This window comes from Cricetulus griseus (assembly GCF_003668045.3).
Source record: "Cricetulus griseus strain 17A/GY chromosome 1 unlocalized genomic scaffold, alternate assembly CriGri-PICRH-1.0 chr1_1, whole genome shotgun sequence".
In the NCBI taxonomy this organism is placed as follows: domain Eukaryota; kingdom Metazoa; phylum Chordata; class Mammalia; order Rodentia; family Cricetidae; genus Cricetulus; species Cricetulus griseus.
The window spans coordinates 204,262,060-204,283,895 of NW_023276807.1; the positions used below are offsets into that span (position 1 = coordinate 204,262,060).

The 21,836-nt window shown below is 41.6% G+C and overlaps 1 protein-coding gene across 4 annotated transcripts in view; it reads left to right on the plus strand.

Moving 5' to 3' along the window:
- Peli2 (pellino E3 ubiquitin protein ligase family member 2) overlaps window positions 1–18,860 on the plus strand; it is a 143,049-nt gene extending 124,189 nt beyond the window's left edge. For all 4 annotated transcript variants that reach the window (XM_027386564.2, XM_027386565.2, XM_027386566.2 and 1 more), the window contains 4 exons: window positions 1,983–2,084; window positions 8,748–8,942; window positions 10,633–10,821; window positions 14,221–18,860. In XM_027386564.2, coding sequence (XP_027242365.1) covers window positions 1,983–2,084; window positions 8,748–8,942; window positions 10,633–10,821; window positions 14,221–14,787 — 1,053 coding nt within the window. In that variant the 3' untranslated portion in view covers window positions 14,788–18,860. The remainder of the gene's footprint in view (window positions 1–1,982; window positions 2,085–8,747; window positions 8,943–10,632; window positions 10,822–14,220) is intronic.
- Window positions 18,861–21,836: the final 2,976 nt, after the last annotated feature.

Below are 21,836 nucleotides of genomic sequence, written 5' to 3' on the forward strand. Positions count from 1 at the left end.
AATAATAAAATATATTTTAGTTTTATTTATAAAACTTAATTAAAATATAAATGACATTTTTCTATGTATTTTTCCTTTGAGAGAAATAATTTATTATTATTATTTATTATTGTGTAAAAAGAAAAAATTACATACCAATCCCAGTTCCCTCTCTCTCCCATCCTGCCATGCCCTCCCACTGACCTCCCATTCCACCCCATTTAGTTATCAGATAATTGTAATGGACATAATTTTTTATTACATGAAAATGAGTCTTTCTAAGAAACAAAATGTAAGACCACAAAAGAATTTAGCATCACATATGAGAGACTAGTAAGTCTTTGGTTTATATGCCCTTAATCCCAGTACTCAGGAAATAGAGGCATGTGGTTTTGGATGATTGGAAGACTAGTGTGGTCTACTTAGTGAGTTCCAGGGTTACATAAAGACACACACACACACACACAAGGCTATTGCTGTTTAAAATGTTCAAGACAGATGCAATGTTACAGTGTTATAAATTTGACTTTTAATAATGTCATGCCAGCAATGATATGACTATCATTGGTTAAAACATTATATTATTATGTACAAATCCATATGGGACATTCACAGTTTTTTTTTTTTGACAGCTTTTTCTACGTGTATAATCTTTGTAGCCTAAGAAAAATAATACAACTCAGACCAATAAAGATTTAGAAGACATAGTTGATGGCATTAGATAAGAAGTGTTTTTGAAATTTCTGGCCATATTAAAGAGCTCTGCTGTCTTTAATAATTGCATTATCTTAATAAGATGGTATAAGAGATCAATCGTGGAGTTCCTCAGTAGAAGTGGTATCTGTAGGTTCACCAGGCTTATTGTGACTGAATTCTCTGCTGCTTTCTTCTCTGAGCAGTTGCTAGTTAAACAAAGATGCTCAGAATCTTTGGAATTAACATGCTGTGTGTGTCCGGCCACTTCAGGTTTTCGTGCTCTCTAGACAGTGCCTTCCTTCAAGGAATGTTTAATAGAGAGGTCTATTAAAGTTTTATTTATTATACTTAATATAAAAGTAGAATGAAGATATGTTTAAATTACTACAGAATATGTAAATGAAATAATTTGGAGTATACTATAAATCGATTTCCTTATTAATTTAGAAATCCTAAAAGCATGTAATTACAATTTAAGATGTGTCCAAACATATCATGATGAAGAAAATATTAGCAATATCTTGTCTTACTATTCCTAGATTATTTGAAAAATAATGGCTTTATTAACAGGAAGGAAGGAAAGAAGGAGGGAGGGAGAACTACAAATAGGTTGATCTTATTTTAGAGATACGCTCTTGCTCTTGCCCAAACTGACTTCCAACTTACAATCCTGCCTCCGTCTTTCAAGCACTGGAATTTCAGTAATGTACCACCTAATCCTGCTGTTGTGTTGTTTGTTTAAGATATAAAATGTGTGAGCCCATCAGTTTCTTATACAACATATAACTGAGATGCAGAACCCTGTGTAGATATTGCTGGCATGAGTTAGAACAATATATTGTCATGCAGATATCCTTGCAGGATATTAATAGTGTTTTCATGACTTTTTTAGTGTGCTTATAATCTCTGTAATAGAGGAAGCAATGTGACAAAATGCTATTAGTTTACCCACTGCTTGAAGGAAATTTTAAAATTTTAAAGAAGTCATGATGTCTAAAATTCTATCACTTCAGTTTGACAAGAGAGTGTATGTATATATTTTTCTGACAATATAATTAAATGAAGTGTTGCAAATAAACTGATTTTTTTGTACCTGTATAGAGTATATGACAAAGCTTTCCCAAATTCTATATTTTAGCTCCTCTGGTTTTTAGGGCGAACATGGGGACAGCTCTGACCATTGGGACGATGCTGGCTTATGCTCAGTTTTCCTGGTGGACAGGTGACTATGAACTGGAACAGAATTGTGGCCAGTCACTAGGATGAAATTTAAATGAGTGTTTTTTTTTTCCTTCTCTCACTATTAGGCTATCAGCTGCAGAGGTCAGCACAGCATATCCTACACTTTGTCAAGGAGCCAGACTGTGGTGGTGGAGTACACACATGATAAAGACACGGACATGTTTCAGGTAATGCTTCTTTTTTTAATGGAAACTAATCCATTTCCCTTTACTTGTGTGTTTTGACATGCAACCAGAACATCTGCCATAGTGACATTCAGTCATGCCCAGGGGAAAGAGGTGTGGATAACATAAAAATCACTTCCATTCTAAAGGGTAAAAGGAAATTATACAACCATGTCCTCAGATAATTTTGATTCTTTGCTTGCTTGTTTTTGAGGTTGGATTTTAATTACAGCATTTCTCCCTTCCCTTTCCTCCCTCCAAACCCTCCCACATGCTCACCCCCACTTTCCTTCAAATTCATTTTTCCTCATCAACCTTAATACAATAAAAATTGGTATTAACAATAGGCAAAAAAGTAAAGCCATTCTCTTTTAAAACAAAAATAATAGAAAAGTTTTTAAATAACACAAATCAGACAAGACATAAAAATATTAGAGGTTCCCAGAAATAATTGAAACAGTGTATGGAAAAATTCATGTGATGTGACCAACACCTTAACTCCCTTCTAGAAAATGTAAAGCCGAAGTGCTTTCAGAATTAAGTCGTAAAACAATAAAGAGTGACGGTTAAATTACTAAATGCTTATCTCAAAAAGCTCTTCTGACCTTAAGAAGGTATAGGATGAGGGTAGGAAGAGTTGATGGCATATTATAGAGTCTAGAAATAAACGAAACAAAAGCAGAAGAGAGAAGAAAACATCAGTTAATGAAGCTGAAGTAAAGCATTAGAAAATGCATCCAAGATTCAATACTTAAGAAACGGAGAATTTTAATGTGGACTCATAAAGACAGAAGGCAGAGGTGAGCCCTACACTTGTGTATAGGGAGGGAAACCATGGACAGAGTGAGTGCAGGATGAAGAAACAGACCCTGCAGCAAAGCTGAGATGATTTCGTGTGTTAGAATGGGAAGGTTTAGTTAGCAGACAAAGCAGTGGGATTTGTTTTTCACAGCATAGCTTCTTTAAGTGGGGACTTGAGACATCAAATCCAGATGCCGAAGGCTGATCCCCTTCCTGCATTAACCATCTCCCCAGACTTTACAAAAGGAGCTAGAGCAAAACAGGGATAGGTGTCAGAAAGAGAACCACAAATAGCAATAGCTGTATTTTGCAATTGTTAAATAAGGATTAGCTCATGGCAGTGTACTCCTTACTGTTGTTAGTTGGAAACACAGCACCGAACACCTTGTGTGGAAATGGCCTCTGAACAACACTCTAAGTCAGAGCAGCATGTCCACAGGGCAGCATTGCAGCAGCACTAGTGATGTAAACCATTTATTTATTTATGCATAAACTAGTAGCTATACATAGACTATATAACTACTAGTCTATGCATAAGTAATTAGGGAATATGAAGCATGACTTAACCACAAAGATACATTTCCTAACAAAAAACGAGCGGTAAGTACACACTTCAGCATGAGTAGAGTGAGTAGTAGGTAGACCAGAAAGACCCATGGTGCACATGAGCTTCAACAGCTCTGACTAGCAGAAGAGCCAGCCTACGTCAGAACTGTCTTCTTTCTCTTAAACTGTCCTCAACATTTTCGGGAAGTATTTAATTGTCTTTCTAGCTATGTGATTAAAAATTAAGATCAAAATTGCTGTAAGTAGCCATCTGAGGAAGAAAACTGTCTCAGAACACTATAAAATTCTAAATGATTAAATGTTCAAGGATTTTTTAAAGTTATCATTGTATAAATTGCTCACATTAAAACACACAAATCCTTGGGGGCTGGAAAGATAGCTCAGTGGTTAAGAGCCCTGGCTGCCCTTCCAGAGGCCTGATTTCAGTTCCCAGCAACCACATGGTGGCTCACAAATATCTCCAGGCATCTGATGCCCTCTTCTGGTGTGCAGACATGCATGCAAGTAGAGCACTCATATATATAAAGTAAATAAATAAATCTTAAAAAAAATAAGAAAAAAAAAGAAGGAAATAAAGAAGCTCTCAACAAGAGAGGAAACCAAAGGAAGAGGCCAATGCCTTGCAGTGCTCCTTAGATGAGACAAAGTACCAGGTGCATGCTGAGCATGATAGCACTTAATTAGCAGCAATTTAGTTAAAGAAAAACATTAATAATACCTACATTTTAAGAGCCCCAAGACTGGAACAGGGGCAAGCAGGAAGGAAGTGAGGGGAGATAAACAGGTGTGTAGAGTAAGACATTGTTACTTGCAAAGAAGGTGCTAGATAAATAGAGTCCCTGTATATGATGATGATAACTTGAGCCATGAAGGGGAAAATGGAAGGACCTGAAGGGTGCATGGAAGCTACAAAGACAAGGTTATACAGAGAAACCATGTGGACAAGGAGCAAAGTGAAGACTTAAGGACAGTTTTTGGGTTTGAGTTTTAGATGGAACAAATTGTATGGCAGCCATTGTCATCCAGAGAGGGGCTTGAGGGTCTAAGCTTTGTTGAGATCATGTCACACCAGAGATGCTCACTAGGCATAGGGTGGATTGGATGTGCTAGCTTGTAGCTTGGAGAAGAGTCAGCACTTTTGGCTAGTGAGCTAGATTTAGTAGGATTATCTTGCAGGGTTTTAGCCCAGCCACAGAAGGCTGAGCATAGGGCACTGCTAGCCCCATTCCCCAGCCTTCCAGAATCCTGGAGACAATCAGATGCAGCAGGGAGTCTAGTCAAGCAGGAACTCATTTATTGTCCCACAGCAAGCATCTTTTCAAGCAAAAAAACCACAGAGTGGGAAAACAGCCAGCCAGTGGTTTTAAAGGTCAGCCTATCACTCGTCTAGGTGCCCTATGCTTTACCTAGTGAACACGAGCTGTTCATGCAGTGATCTCATCTGGTTCAATCTAGGCAACCAATCTTCCTTTTTTGTCAACAACTCAGGACTCGCCCATCTGACTTCCCCTCAGCACCATCTTTGACTACATTATCTGAGAGGGGGAGGTGGGCTGGAAGTATTTGCAGGATGAATACCAGGGGTAGATGTGATCAGGCTTGCAGCCTGGGGTTAGCAGTCTGCTGATCCCAGGAGAGGGAGGGTTAGGAAGTCTGATGGCCTGGGCTGAGAAGGGAAGTTGATCAGATGGGTGATCTAAGTTGATCAGATGGGTTGATCTAAGGCCTGTTACTGGTAGGCGAGAGCTGATGGCTGCAGCAGACAGGAGAGCTTTCCTAAGGCAGCCATCCAGTGGGGTCTGTGCTTGTGGCAGTGGTAGGTCCCAAGAGCAGCCACTGAAACTTCTATAGCAGTTCAACATGGCACTACAGTTCAAGGTGCTCTAGAATGTGCAAGATCCAAAATGAAGGAGCAAGTGAAGAGTTGGGGGAGACAGTCAAGAGCAAATCTGCAGGAAAAGACACCATTGGGGTACAGGGTATCTCCCGATGCCTCCTAGATAGAAACAGCCATGGTTCTGTGTGATAGAAAACAAAGTGAGAAAATGACTGTATATAGAGGGAGGGAAAGGAGACATGAGAAAGGCCTTTGTGCCTCTTGTGCACCCTCTTCTTGGGCTCCACTGGCATTCAGCAAATGGACTTTATTATGTATAAAGTTTCAAGTATGGTGAGTGAAGTTCTCACTACATCTATTTTCTGAATGCCAGCATTCTATGAATAGCAGATGAATTTAGAAGCATCTTGGCTTGTGTACCACTTAACTGTCAAATGAAATGTAGAGGCATCTCAGCTTGTCTACACGACTGCCTGTAAGAGAATGTGGAGCCGATCCAACTGAAGAAAGGACAGGCTGCAGGTTCCCACACCAACCCGGTTTACAATAAGAAAGGGGCTCAATTTTCTTTAATGTGTCTTAAAGGAGGAAATCTTATTAACCCTCCAGAGGTGGGATGCAAATGGAGGGGAAGTGATAAGTCAAATATGGCCAGCCAGATAAGAGCATGGCTTAAAATAATTGATCCTAACAAGATGTTCCACTTGGAATAAAATTTCAAGTTTTAAATCGTGAGACACGAGTTTAGTGTAAAATCACCATGCGGCACTCCTAGAGGGAGGGAAGTCATTGCTGTGGGTGGGAAGTGGGTCTCAATGGCAGATCACTTGCCTAGCCTTCTCAGAGTTGTGTGTAGCATCTCAGATAGCTGTCTTTTAGCTTACAACCATGTGTGCCGTCCTGTCTTTTTTTAAGACTCATGGGCATGGGACACAGGCTTCATTCAGGTTTTGTGACGTGAGCAGGGAAATACAGGCTTCTCACATTTATTTTACTCCTAGACATCATTTGGAATAAAAGTTTAGGGTGAGGTATGATGCTGGGTTGAAGAAGCCTTATTTTCTCCTTTTTATGTTTCTCTATTTATCAAATATTTGCAGCATCTGCAGCCTTACTTTAAAAAAAAAATGAAAGCTTTAGAAAAGAAACTTAGAGCTTGCCCCTATAAGATCATCACAAAGTCAAGCTAGTCATTCCTGCTTAGGTGGGGGAGGGGCTGACAAGGCCCCACCCTAGCTGAGGAGCTGCTGACATGATGGCTACTGGGGAAGGGAGAGTGCATTTGGTTTGAGGTTGTGGACACTCGTAGGTGGACTATGCCCTACACCAATGCACATGTGGGCAGCACTAACTGGACTCAGGTTTAAAGGGAAAAAAATTAAGAACAAGTTGAGAGGGGGATTTGGAGAGGATTCCAGGAGAGGTGGAATGAGGAATAGGGAGTGGGTATGATCAAAACATATTGTATACATGTATAAAAATCTCAAATAGTATGTAAAATACATATTTTTAAAAGGAAAGGAGATGTGCTTCCATTCTGTGCTTTTGTGCATTTTTATTTTGAGCTGTGCATATATAAAACTTATTTTTAATTTATTACTAAGTAATTTCAAGTTAAAATCCTGACTTTGTCAGTTGAGCTAAGTTACACAGCCATCTTGAAAAGGGATCCAACAGGGGAAGTTGTGCAACTTTAGAAAGATGATGTATATGGTATGGTTTTATGTTATCTCTAGTTTAGATTTTTGTGTTGCATTTTTAAGTAAGTTCTATGTTTTCTAAGACTGAGATGCATGCAGCTAAGCAGTATACATCTGCTGAGGTCAGTGAAGCCAGGAACTGTGTTTATTCCAGACACATTTCATTAGAACAAGGAATTAAGGGCCGTTAAAAAACAAAAGCAAATAGACGTGTTAACTTCTGGCTTTGTGGGGTAGTCTGTCCATGGGAGCGTACAGGAGACACTTGCAAAGGAAATCAATGGGCATTTCTGGGAAGCATGCAGAGCTGCATGATACATGATCTCTTCTTTTTACTGGTTTGAATTTTTTAAAAAACCATGTATTTCACATTGCTTATCTTTTCAGACAGAATTCACAATCAGAATAAAAACACCTTGGAAATTGATTTTCATGTCCTTCTGTGCATCCGTGTCAGGGCCCATGTGTTCCTCCCCCTGGCAGCTTCTGAAAGAACTGGTGTCTGTTTTCAGGCGAGGGCATTAGTGGCGTATTTAGGAAGGAACTCTTCATCTTCATGTAAATGGTTTGGGGGCTTCAGTATATAAATGTTTAATATCCCATCCTGAGGAATTTCTTATTCATAAGCAAATGTGTCTTCTAGTTCGCAGGGGGGAGCAGGGCCTGTTTAGTGGAATCTACTGAACAGGAAAGGTTGTAAAAACTCTATAGTAGGAGTGAAATACAGTTTCCTGGCAGCTTTGAAATCTCACCAAGGAAAGGAAGCCACTATAATATCAGTAGCAACTTTTAGACTTCCACAGAGAGGTTTCCTTATAATCCAGACACGAGGTGCTAAGACTAGCTTTTTAAATATTTCCTTCACTCACATTTTGGGCTTTGGGTTGACTTAGAGATGCCCCGGTGTTCTCCTCTGGTTCATTGAGCAGTGTTGACTGGTATTTTCCCCGCTGTCCCATGTAAGGGCTTTGTTTCCTCAGTGCTGCGAGTCATGGACTGACTGATTTAGGGAGTCCAGCAAGCAAAGAGTTCCTTTGTTTCTTCAAAAGTTCACTTCCTCTGAAAATAGAAAACAAAGAGCGATTTGCTATAAAAGTAGTATCTCCAATTGGAACCGAGAGAGAATCTAACATCATTCACCCAGAATAGAAAACCGAGCTTTCTTGTAATATTTAAAATTGGTGGACTAACAGTTATAAAGTTGCAGTTAAAATGAATAAGATCTAGCATTCTGCTATATACTGTTATATCTGTAGTATTGTGCATTTTTATGTACCCATCTCAGACTAGGGAGATAGCTCAATTGGTAAACTTCTTGCCTCTCAAGAATGAGGACCTAAGTTCAAGTCCCCAAACACACACACAGAGGCATACACACAGTCACACACACAGTCTCCAGGGGGATTAGTGTGTGCTAATAATTTCAGTGCTGAAGAGGTGGAAACAGGAGGCTTACTGAAGCCCAGTGAAGCCCAGGTTGTCTTCTGGCCTCTACTTGCATGTGGACTTGCAGTGCATACGAGCACAATGGTGGATTGGGGTAAGATCTCATTAACTGTTGTGGTACCATGATGAAATGAAACAGATTTTAAAGAGACCTTATGGTTGCATATTATAATTTCTCTGAGGCAGAAAGAAAGGGAAAACAATCGATGAAGCAAAGATAATGAAGTTGACAGGGTTCTGGACTCCTGGTCCTGTGAATATGACATGGAGCCTGATGTTTTTCATGTGAGTCATGAGAGTGTTTGGTTTATTCAGGTGGGCAGATCAACAGAAAGCCCTATCGACTTCGTGGTTACAGACACTGTTTCTGGCTGCCAGAACGATGATGCCCAGATCACACAGAGCACCATCTCTAGGTTTGCCTGCAGGATCGTGTGTGACAGGAGTGAGCCGTACACAGCACGCATATTCGCAGCTGGATTCGACTCTTCCAAGAACATATTTCTTGGAGTAAGTACTATGGAAATATTGTGGTTTCAAAATCCCACCCACTACTGTGATTGTACTTCAGTTTGTGAGGAAGTTGCTTTGTATGGAGGCTGTAGTTAGATGTTTGATGTTTTAGTTTTCAGAAGGATAGCCTGAGGAGATGGTGGTAAAAACCTGAGGATAATATGAAGCCAGGTCATGTGTACCCAGCACTCAGGAGGGAGAAGCTGAGGGTTCAAGGTCAGCCTATACTAAAGAGACCCTGTCTCAATAAAAAGAAAAAAGTCCGAAGATTACTTAGTTATTGTTGTACTTGCTGTATCAATTATAATGTATGCAATAATTATTTTTAAAGAAGTGCATATTAACATTACAATACATCTATGGTAATTTGAGAGGTTTATTTCAAAGGGAAAAGTAAATGGCCAAATTTAGACATTGGGAGCTTGGAGGAAATTGTTAGTGATGTGTTCATTGAAAGGTGGATGTTTGCTGTATTCCATACTGATGTGGTATGTGGTTATAGAAAGCAAAAAGCCCTGCCTTCATAGGGTATCTTGATAGACAAGCCCTATCTTAATACAAGTACCTTTTGATTCAGAATATTGCTACAGAGAGAAAATTGTCCACTGGGACCTAAAGGATAATAAAAATATAGTGTCCCATATGACAGGAAGTTCTGAGGAAGGCCAGTCTAGCACTGGTTGATGGGGTGGTCCCGTGACATCTTGGGCCTGGTTCTCTCTGTCTTGCCCACTGCTTCTCCAGATACACCAGCCACCAGGGGCTTGTAGGGAGGGGGAAGCCTGCTGCTGAGTGTGCGCCTGCTCCTCAGCTTCCTGACATCTGCTGAGTGGGGCAGCTCCCTGAGAGAGAGGAGGGAGGTAGCGAGGCTCTGTGCTTCTGTTACTTCTCAGGGCAAAGCCACTTCACCACAGGCCCATCCCTGCCCCCTCACCAGGGGCTGTTCCTATGGGCTTATATAGGGCAGAATTTTGATCCTTCCTGCCCTGCCACATGGACAAAACACGAGCTCTTCCAGGAAAGGCGAGGGGCATCCGAGCTGTGTAACAAGTAAGAAAGTCTGTCCCATCACTGCTGCCATTGCCTGGAGAAAGCAGTTTGCATGGGAACACACTGGCCCTCAAATTATTAGCATAATCTTTTAAGTTTGTACCTTTAATAAAAGTGCTTTTTAGAATATTATTTTTCCTTCTGTATCTAGGTATTGAGTGCATATGAAATATTTTTAGGTGCCTGGGTGAGAGCAGGCTTGGCATAGGTAGGGGATCTCAGAGTGAAGTATTCGGGTACTAGGTATGTCTAAACTCCTGTGGCTATAGAGATGAGCCATTAAGCTTCAAATAACTTAGCATCTCTCTGTTGTCGGAGCAGCACACTGATGTATGGTTATCAGCTTTAAATAGAAAAGGAAATCCCTTTTCTGTCTTCCATCCTTTCAGGGCTGGGGGTTCAAGATAGGATTTCTCTATGTAGCCCTGTAGCCCTGGCTGTCCTGAAACTAGCTATGTAGACCAGGCTGGCCTTGAATTCACAGAGATCACTTGCCTCTGCCTCCTGAGTGCTGGGATTAAAGGTGTGCGCCACCACTGCTTGGCTAGCTTTCCACTGTATTTTAAGGAGACTCTGGAGTCCCCTCTTTGAGTGCTACTCTAGCGTGCTTTTTCTGGTCTGTGGTGTTGTTCTCCAGGAAAAGGCAGCAAAATGGAAAAACCCAGATGGACACATGGATGGGCTCACTACCAATGGTGTTCTGGTGATGCACCCTCGAGGAGGCTTCACCCAGGAGTCCCAGCCTGGAGTCTGGCGAGAGATCTCTGTCTGTGGAGATGTGTACACCTTAAGAGAGACCAGGTCGGCCCAGCAGAGGGGAAAGCTGGTGAGTGGACACTGCTCTGGGAAATGTACCAAAGTGCAGACGCTTCATGGTGACCATCACTTCCCCACCCATGGAGCTTAGAACCTTTGTGCAGGGTGGAGTGTGCCATTCTCTGACCCAGAAACAGCATTCTGTAATGTCCAGATTCAGAGGGCTGTGATTGCCCTCCTTATAGCTGGCCATTCCTGTATGGAAGTCTGTTATTTTTCATCCTGTCTTAAGACTGAGATCATTTATTATATTTATCACTGAAAAATTCATCTTTTCCCTTAATACTTTACTAAGTCAGAAAAATCCTAAGCAGTGGGAGACAGTGAGTGAAATTTTTATATTAAAGAAAGATTTAGATTTTTTAAAACTAGGAAATAACCAAGTTGGCGTTCCCCCCCACCACCCTAGTTTTGTAGTTAGAAATTAATAGGGCTCTAGGTATTGCTCAGCAGCTTTCCTTGAAGTCCTGTGCCACGTTGGCATGCTGACATCTTTCCATGTATTCCATTGCCAAGCCTTAAAACAGGTGCTTCTGTCGCTCTTTTGGGTCATAAGTGGATCTGTGGTTTCTGGCCTTGCGGTAGCCTGTGGGACAGGCCCTGGAGGACTTAGTCACCTTTCACTCCTACTTTATTGCATAGAAGCCAGAAGTAAGGAACAGGGGCTCTTTTCTAGATTATACAAAAGAAGGAATTTCCCAGACAGCCATACACGGGGGTAGAGGGTGTGTGTCTGTGAGCTGCAGAGAACCAGATGTTTCTAGGATGGAGAAAGAACTCAGAACCTGGTGAACAGTTGGCTGTCCTACACCTGAGGCTTCTTCTAGGGAGTCCTTTTCTGTTTCACACCCCCTAGGGACAGGCGAGGCCCCTTCATCTTACAATAAGGCCGCCTTGTCTCCGTGTCTCTAATGAATACACAGGAAAAGCATTTTCTGAGAAAGGTCAGGCCAAGTCTGTTTTACTTAAATATTTCTCACATTATAAATAGATTGTGAGAACAATTTCTTTACAAAAATGTTTCTGATGATCCGGTAGTTTTACACAAGACTGGCCTAGATGAACTGGCTTGTGATTAATCATTACAGCCTTGGGAGAAGAAGACACAGGGGGTGCAGGCGTTGCATTAGTGTTCCTTACCAAAGTTCGCTCATCCCTGCACCACAGCCCTGTAAAGGAAGCAGAATCACCCCCACCTGATCTAGGAAGGCAGGCAGCACAGAAAAGTGAAGTTCTCCCCTGATTTACAGAGTTAGAAGGTGGCCAAAGGTGGCCACAGCTGAGATTCCAACTCGGTTCATGAGTTCCACTCAGTGCTGTATCACAGGTCTGGGTGAGTGGGTTCACACTTGAGCGTTTGCCTACCTTTGTGAATAGAAGCCATACACTGAGCTGGGCACTGTAGCCCCTGCCTCTAATTAGTATCTGGAGTAGAGGCAGGCATATTGTGAGTTCTGGGTCTGACTGGGCTGCATTGTGAGACCCTGTCTCAGAAACCAAAGGGTGGGAAGACAGCTCAGTAAACAGCTTTTACCTAACCTGTGCAAGGCCCCACACTCAATCCCCTGTAGAAAAAAAAAATAATAAGTAAAGCTATCCTGAGGCCCATGGCAAGATGGTCCTGTGTCACCAGGTGAGTTTCTTATCTCTCTGGACAGCTTAGGCAGCAGTGTGTGCTATCATAGATTTTTGCTAAGGTCGCTAAAAAAGTACGGCTCCAAAAATGGCTTGTATTGGTGGTGGTAGTGTGTGGGTATGTGTGTCTATATATGTGTGTACATGTTCACATGTGCACATGGAGACGGCAGGACAGCCACTGGTATTGTTCCTCAGGCACTGCCTGCCCATTTTAGACAGGGCCTTGCCCAGTAAGCTAAGATAGCTAGCCAGTGATTCCCAGGGACTCTATTGTCTCTTGAGAATACAAGGGCATAGCACCTCACCTGACTTTCTTACATGGCTTCTCCTGCTTGCAAGGCAAGTGCTTTTCAGACTGAACTACCTCCCACAGCCCAGGCAGACTCATTTTGAAATCAATGCCTATCAATAAAGTAACGTGTCTTAGATCTATATGTAATATGGGCATCTTTCTTCCTCAAATCAAGATCTCGGGACTATTGGGTCTACTACCTTGTCTGTCACCTCAGATACTCTTTGCCATGGTGCACCCACATTTTGCCTAAAGAAAGAACCTGTGCCAACTTCCCTGCACCCCTCCAGTCCATGTGATTAAGGGCTGGATGTGAACTAACGAAAGGCACACTGATTCTCTTGGCACCAAGACCTCCCACCCAGCCATCCAGCCTGGGCCTGGTGCCTCATGCTGTGACATCCTCCAGAGTTCCACAGCCGGTTCAGTTACCAAGGGTTCACTCCATGCTTAGGGTAATCACACCCCTCTGGTGTGTGATCTTATCGCCCTCTTGCTGGCTCCTGACATCTTTTCCAAATCTCTGTTGAGGAAAAAAATCCTTTCAGAACTCTTTTCTGACCTATTTTCATAAAAGTGACAGCAACCAACAGTGTTTACTGCATGCCAAACCTTCTAAGAATTCCATTTGTTTTAATTTAACCCTCACAGCCACCTTCTACATTCTAAAGAAAGGGAGAGTATGGGCCAATATGCTCCACTGACCACCTCAAGGCCACACAGTCAGGTTCATAACAGGCCAAAAGCCCTGGAGTCTCCTGTCAGCCACTGAGGGTCAGTAGCCAGCCTCACAGTGCTTCGTTGACCTCCCCTGGCTCTAGGCATGCCTGCCTCCCACTCCCAAAGAGTGCATTTCTATTTTGTTAGACTTGTTCTCTTCACACCTTCGTATACATCTGGCACAAGTAGAGGTGGGCTCTGAGCCCTGCTGCCAAGGCCTAACCCCACTGCTAGTCAGCTGGTAATCACCTGTGCAAGCACTTGGTGCGTGGCACAGACTGACGTCCTGTGAAAACAAAGGCTTTTCATGAAGGTCCACCTCTGGCCCTAGGGAAAATGGAGGAAGGCAGATAAAGGTGTGTGCAGCTAAGGGTTACCTGGAGCATTGGCACTGGTGAGGCACTGGCTCTGTCCAGGAGCATGGGTCTTAGGCAGCACATCCCTCATCCCTCATCAGGTATGTGGGTGTATGACCAACATAAAAAGTTAAATAAAAGTGTAATGTGCATGGGATTCTTAGAGTAACCACTGCACTAATCAAGCTTACAAGGCTCAGCTTTGTGCTCTGAGCGCTACACCCTGGACGTTAAGTGTATTGAGGTGTGGGGAGGGTGGATGACAATTCCCATGTCCTGTTTAGTCAGGTATGTTACTGCCCAGTGTCTTCTATTTTTCCTAAGGAAAGGATGTTGGGGTGCCTTTGCCCCCATAGTTTGCAGGATTTTGCTTTTAATGGTATATCTGTTGAACCTGTTGTAGGTGGAAAGTGAGACCAATGTCCTGCAAGACGGCTCCCTCATTGACCTATGTGGGGCCACTCTCCTCTGGAGAACAGCAGATGGCCTTTTTCACACTCCGACTCAGAAACACATTGAAGCCCTCAGGCAGGAGATCAATGCAGCCCGACCCCAGTGTCCTGTGGGCCTCAACACCCTGGCCTTCCCCAGCATCAATCGGAAGGAGGTGGTGGAAGAGAAACAGCCCTGGGCATACTTGAGCTGTGGCCATGTGCACGGCTACCACAACTGGGGCCATCGGAGTGACACGGAGGCCAATGAGAGGGAATGTCCCATGTGCAGGACTGTGGGCCCCTACGTCCCTCTGTGGCTGGGCTGTGAGGCAGGATTTTATGTTGATGCTGGACCCCCAACTCACGCCTTCACCCCCTGTGGACACGTGTGTTCAGAGAAGTCTGCAAAGTACTGGTCTCAGATCCCACTGCCTCACGGGACTCATGCGTTTCATGCCGCCTGTCCGTTCTGCGCCACACAGCTGGTTGGCGAACAGAACTGCATCAAATTGATTTTCCAAGGTCCAGTGGACTGACACCCTGGACAGCCATCAATGCATTATTAACAAGTTACTGTGAAGATTTTGCCACTAACTCTAGATTCTACCTTTTTGTAATGCTGTTTGTTAAGGGAAAGGCAGAGTGGGTTGGGAAAAGGGGTGGGTGGGGGGATCTGGTTATGAAACATGGCAGGAGTTGACAGAAACCACTGTGTTTTGCATGCTTGGAACAGCAGCAGCATCGTTGAGGTCTGCCTGGTTCAACCTTAATACCTGTGTAATAATTGGATTTCAACTACCATGCTTTTATTTTTAACTTCGGGTTTGTAACTGAGTTTTTCCTTTTTCTTTATAAACTTGGATAAGATTTTGCATCCTTTTTTACAAATGTAGAAGAAATGTATTCAACAGATGTCTCTCGGTGCACAGCCTGCAGTGTTGCATGGCACAGGTGTCACCCACAAGATGTGCAGTGGCTGGAAATACTTGACAGTGGCCAGAATTTGACCCAGTACCAAAGGGCCAGCTCTGCCGGCCCTTCCAGACGCACCCAGCAAACAGGAGGCATAGGCCACGCACCTGTTTTAAATCAACAGCTTTTTTTCCTCATTTATTTTTCTGGCTTTGGGTGGAAGGGACTGTCCGTATACTATTTTATTTTAACTTGAGCAGGGTTTATTTGCATACTAATTCATCAGATACTCTGCATGTCAAACAGATTTTTCCCATAGGTTTTTAGTCTGCCCTGTTGTTTTTGTTTAATATGGGTTGCCTTTCATCCTCATCTTACACGTCAAAAATGTTTGATTGATTGATTGATTGATTGATTGGAATCTAGCAGCTTTTTCGACATTCATGAGCAGCGGGTGGCAGTGGCTGCTGTAGACATGAGCTAAGGGGGGCTGTTGCAGCTGTGGGCATGTCCTGCGTACTCTAATACCAGCTTCATCTACATACCAGATTACTTAAGACCCAGAGAGATTTAAAATAGGATTTTACTTTTTAAAGCCACTTGTTGGCACTTCGTAGTATGGCTTCCTCCCTCTTCCTCGTCCATTTTTAGAAAGCTAAATTTTGTGAGCCCCAAAGCAACAAATGACAGTAAGAGAGTCATTTTTGTTCACTGCCTTCCCACCATCTGTCACCTTCCCTTCCAGGTTAAGGAGCCCCAGAAGTTCTGAAAATGTTTGCAAATCCAACTAAATTTCAATGTGATGAGTTAGATACACTGAGCACATCTGCAGAGCAAGGGGGTGTTCACTGAGAAATAATTACATCAGAATTTCATAAGAGTTGTGCTATCCCTCTCTGTTAGTTTCATTTTGTGTTGATTAATAATTCCTGAATGCTCATTTCCTATGTCTGGTGCCAGGAGTATTGTAGCTTTCAGAATGTAGAGACTGTTGGGCTTAGCTACATTCTACCCCTTCCCAGGGAGAAAGTCTGCAGTTAACCTAACATCGGTTTAAATGGACCGTCAACAGATTTGGGCTGCCTGGTTTAGCTTTTGTAAATAATGTATAATTTATGTGAGTCTGATATACTATGTCCATACTTGAATTGGTTTTTCCATATTTTGCCCATTTGCAGGTATTTGGCCTATTTTCAGCAAATTAAACTTATTTGAATACTTTTTCTTAAAAGCAAAAAGTATATTAATTACTCTTCAATGTTGCTGCTGTTTGACTAAAGTTTTAAAATAGTTTTATCTACCCATGGAGACCATTTTGAAGGTAGAGGGGTTTTGTTTTGTTTTGTTTTGTTTTAATTTTATTTGTGATTTGGAAATCCAGCAACAGTGTTCCCTCTGTTAGTTGCCTCTGTTCTACGTAGATTACCTACACGGAAGGAATGAAGGAAGAAAGGAAAAGAACTTTCTAGAAAAACCTATTGGATGCCATCTGAGTCATCCAGAGCCTCCAGCACTGGTTTTCAGTGAAGGATAAAGGGCTCACTGCTTCCTCCTCTTGTTACATGGAGATAGTTTGAGGATTCTTGATATCCTAGGATTATCTTCTGCAGTAAAGGGTGTTAGATCCAGAAAGGTTGAATTTCAACTATGAAAATACAAAAGCTTTTATTTTTCAAGTATATTCCACTGATACCAGACTTCTCTGTGTCAAGGATATATAAGTCTACTAGTTCTGTGCATGACACGTGCCCCTAAGTAAGGGAGCATCCGACCTTCAAAATCTATGGCATGGCAGACTCAGATAGCTCAAGCACAACTTGAAATTCCGGTAATAAACTGCAAGCTCTTTAGTGGCCGTAGGCCACCTTTACTGTTTCCTTTGGTTTCCCCATGAGGTTCTCCTTCCTTCCTGCCAGGGGACTAGCAGTGGTGTCACACCTGCAAAGGGAGCCATGCTGACTTGGACCACCTCTGATAAGATCACTTTGTGCTGAGGGAAGGATTTTCAAATCTGAAAGCAATTTAGTTTGTAAGAATAAAGGATTAGTTCATCCATGTAGAATGCTAAGAGTTGAGAAAAGGAAACTTCCCCAAGGTCACTTCTGTTTTCATGCTTGGCTTGTCATCACATTTAAAAAATGAATCCTAAACCACCCCCCCCCACATGTCCATAAATCACCAACCACTTGCCCTGGTCTCCAGCCTGACCAGTTTGCCTTTTGCAAATACGTTTCCATATGTAAAGCCCTAGTTACATGCTTCCATAGATAATAGGTTTTTTTTCAGTTCTTTGTGTCATTTTATTACAAAAAATAATCAGAGTGAATGGGACAGAGCTCTGAATATTTTTCTAGTGTTTGATTATTATTGATCGGTGCTGCTGGGTCATGCACACTGCAGCTGCCAACATTTCTCTAATTTCGTTCAGCTTTTTTGCAAAAAAGGCTACAGTTCACACTGCAGAGTATTAAGCTTTCTAGATCCCCCCCAACACACACACACACACAAACTTCTGTAGCCAGAGAGAATTAAAAATCTTTTAATATAAAGAGAGCATATTTATATCATTCCTCAATAGTTAATTATAGGGTTTGGTACCTTTGTGCCTCAGGGAAGCCACGTGATGTAACTGGTTATAGACTTTCAGGGTTAGGATGTAGAGAAAGGAGAAAGCCATTGGAAACTGTGATGGGCTCCATTGAGACAATTAACCTAGTACAGAAGTATGCCAGGACCGGCGTAATGTGATTGTAGTAGAATTTGTTTCCCAGGATTAGTAGGGAAATCATCTTAAGTTATTACATATGCTGTGTTAGGAGAGTTAAGAACTCTCCATCAAGCATCAACATCTCTTATTTTTGCTTACCAATCTCTGTTATTAGGAGCTCAGTGTTGATATTTGGACACTTTTAGGAGTTTAGGGGACATGTTTTCTTCTTAAGTGTACTAAAGGTTGTTGCGTGGTTTCACTCACCTTCTTTTCTCAGAACTGGTCTTTTCATTGGATGTGCACAAGAGGTGGACAGTTGTGCCGCTGACAGTGCTGTCTTCATGCAGTCTTGCCTCTCACAGTGAAGATGCAGACACACAGGCCCTAGGACCTTGATTTCAAGCCACATGTGGTTCTGTTCCCTTGGCTGTCAATCTCATGACCCCATAGTTCTGCCTTTGTGGACTAAGAGTCTGAAGCTCCTGCTATGGTGGTAGACACAGCTCCAGTCACTGCGTTAGGAGCCAAGGCCAATGAGATAACTTGAGAATATTTTTAGAAGACGCTAAACATTACTGAAGAGGTAAAACAAAGTTCTGTCTTGTCTTTATAGTAATATGTCCTCACAAGTGTCTGCCCTCCGACTCCCTAGTGAACAATAGAGAAAAACAAATATATTTTCCAGTTCAGCTTAATTTTCTAAACAAAAATCAACACACTGAAAGGGATGTTCTATCTTTTAAGCTGAGATCACAGATTGCTTCTCTGTATTAAATAATCTAGAAGTTAGGGGGCTGGTCATATTTACCATGTATAGTGTTATAAGCAGTTAATTTTTTTGGCTATATTTGTAAAATTTGTTCTTTTATATTTCATGTCAAATTGAAAAATTTATTTCTTCACTGTTGTACCTGTGGAAATACAAGCCATTTTACAGGGGGAAAAAAATCTTGAAAAGCTATTAAACAAATCTCACCATGTTTGTAAGTCGTCTTGGACTCTGTGTTAGCACCGTCTTCATCGGGACATACAATAGGATGTGGATAAAAAAAAAGGTAGACTTGATTTGTACATTTCCTGAACTTCCACATGAATCCCAAACAGACGGGTTTTTGTTGCTTTATATTCTGCACACTGCGTACTTAAGTCTATATTCTGAAAATTCCCCATTTTTTTTTATTAAAGAAACTCCATTGGTGCTCATATTACTATCTCTTGCGACATTTTATCAGTGTCAAATAAATGTAACTTGTAGGAGAATTTAATCTGGCTTGTAGAATTAATGGGTTTTCTTCATGATCATTATAATTGTATTACTACTTTTGTGGTAGCCTTAATTCCTTTTCAACAGCACAGTGTGGTGTGTAAGTTTTCAGTATTAAGCCAATGTGTCTATCATAAGACTATATTTTTACATTTGTAGTAGGTTTTGTTTTTTTCTAGACACATTGATATTCAGGGATTATTGCTATTGTTGAGGGAAGTAGATTTTTCATTTTTAAAAAAGAATGCAAACATAGCCTGTTATACAGGAGGCAAGTGATCTATTTTTATCAAATTTGAGATGTCATGAATTGTAAAATGTGTTTCTATAGTCATACAGCCAGTTATACTTGTAAGGTATATCCTACTCAGCAAGTGTGCTGGAGTTCATTCAGTATGGGAAGAATGGTGTTTTCAACAAATGGGTAGGGATATGTACATGCAAAAGAATGAAATTATGGCCTCTGTCTCAGACATTATACAATAATAATAATAACAGCTCCATGGGCCAAAGAGCAGAACTGTAGAACTTAGAAGAAAGCATAAACTCTGGTGTCTTTAAATTAGTCAGTGGTTTTTTAAATACTACCACTATGAAAAGCAAAAAGGAAGAATAATGAGCAAATTGGATTTCATCAAAATTAACAACTGATGTACAGAATGAAATTGTCATAAGTAGAAAGACAACACATAAAATGGGAGTTAATATATGGAGGCCACAGGTCTCCTGAGGACATTGAATCAAGTGTATGTTAAGAACTTCAACTTGTTGACAAGAACATGACCCCACCAAAAAAGGCCAAAGTTTTGTTCTGTTTTGTTTTTCCAAAGAAGCTACATAAATGTCCAATAAGCACATGAAACATGCACAACAGTATTAGCCATTGGAGAATGCAGATTAAAACTGCACAATTCTGCTTTGTGTCTCCTACGATAACTAAAAAAAAGACCATCACAGGACCTTTTCAAGAGGCTGGGACATGAGAACCCTCGTCCTCTTTTCTGGGTTAGGAAAATAATGCTTCTGCTTTGGGACAAGTAGTTTGCCTGTGCTTGTAATACTTGGATTAGTCAGAAGCTTGAAAGATGGGTAATGTATATCATTCAAAGTCTTTTTTTTATTAGTTCAAATTAGAAACAAGCTTGTTTCACATGTCAATCCCTTCTCCCTCTCCCTCCCCACACCCCCATCACTCCTCCCCCACTCCCGACCTACCCCCCACCCCATCCACCCTCCACTCCCCAGGCAGGGTAGGGCCCTCAACGGGGGCTGGGCAAAGTCCACCACACAGTAAGTCACAGAGTAAGAAGGAAAGAAAGACATATAGAATAAAGAAAAATAAAAGCCCAGAGGCAAAAGGTAGATGGGATAATTTAAGAAAAGCTGATTAGACATAAGCCAAACTGAGGCCAGGCATTTATAAATAAGAATATAACTCGGTGTATTTATTTGGGAGCTGGGTAATGCTCCCCCAAAAGAGTAAAGAATAAAAAAAATACCAATTATATGCATATGTAATGAAGATCTGTATTGTATTACTGATTTTTTACTATAAAATTGTGTGTGTGTGTGTATACTGCATGCATGTGAGTGTACAGATATATGCACCCTTGCTCGTGCAAATGGGGGCAAGAGTGGGATGCCAGGCACATTTCTCTGTCAGTCTTGAGCAGATTGCCTTGAGACAGGATCCCTCATTCAACCAGAAGAAGCTCACCATTTTGGCTAGGGCAGCTGGCCAATAAGTTCTCAGCATCTACTTGTCCCTGTCCTCTAATGTCATACCCTGTGTTTTGGTACTGAGGATTCAAATTCATGTTCTCATGCTTGCAGCACAAGTACTCTTTCCCACTGAGCCACCTTTCCAGCCCTCCTATTATATTCAACACTCTAGGGTACTTAGCTTGACTAGTAATTAAACTACCATAAATTTAAGTGTGTTGGAATGGAAAACTCTCTCTTGTCTTGAATAATCCGTGCTGTAGACTTTCTGTTCCCTGACCTCTAATCCAGTTCTTGCAGGTTGGATCATTGTCTTCCATTGCTTCTGTCTCTAACATGCCTATGCCACAGCTATTCATTTTCTATCATCTACCAATTTTTAAAATTTATTTTTGTATGACCACAGCACACATGTGCTAGTCAGAGGACAACTTGCAGGAGTTGGTTATCCCATTTGTGGCTTCCAGGGAATGAACTGAGGTGGTCAAGCTTAGCAGCAAGTGCCTTTATCCACTGAGCCATCTCAGTGGCCTTCTGCCCATGTTTTTGATGTTCCCAGTTGAATTGTGTGCCTCACCAATAGTAGTGACATTTGCTTTAAAACTTAGACTGTTAAGATAGTTAAGTAGTAAAGCGTTGCTTCATCTATGAAAATTAAATTGAACACTTTGAAAGGGTTCTAAATGAGTTCTTTTTTTCTTTTATTTATTGTTTTTCAAGACAGGGTTTCTCTGTAGCTTTGGAGCCTGTCCTGGAACTCACTCTGTAGTCCAGGCTGGCCTCAAACTCACAGAGATCCGCCTGCCTCTGCCTCCCGAGTGCTAGGATTAAAGGTGTGGGTACCACCACCTGGCTAAACAAGGGAGTTCTGTAGAATGTTTGGAAATGTGTAGATTATGTAATGTTTTTCTCGGTTTGTTCCTGACCGTTGGATTCTTACTCTTTATAGAAACTAAAAATCAGAAAAAAATCCCTCA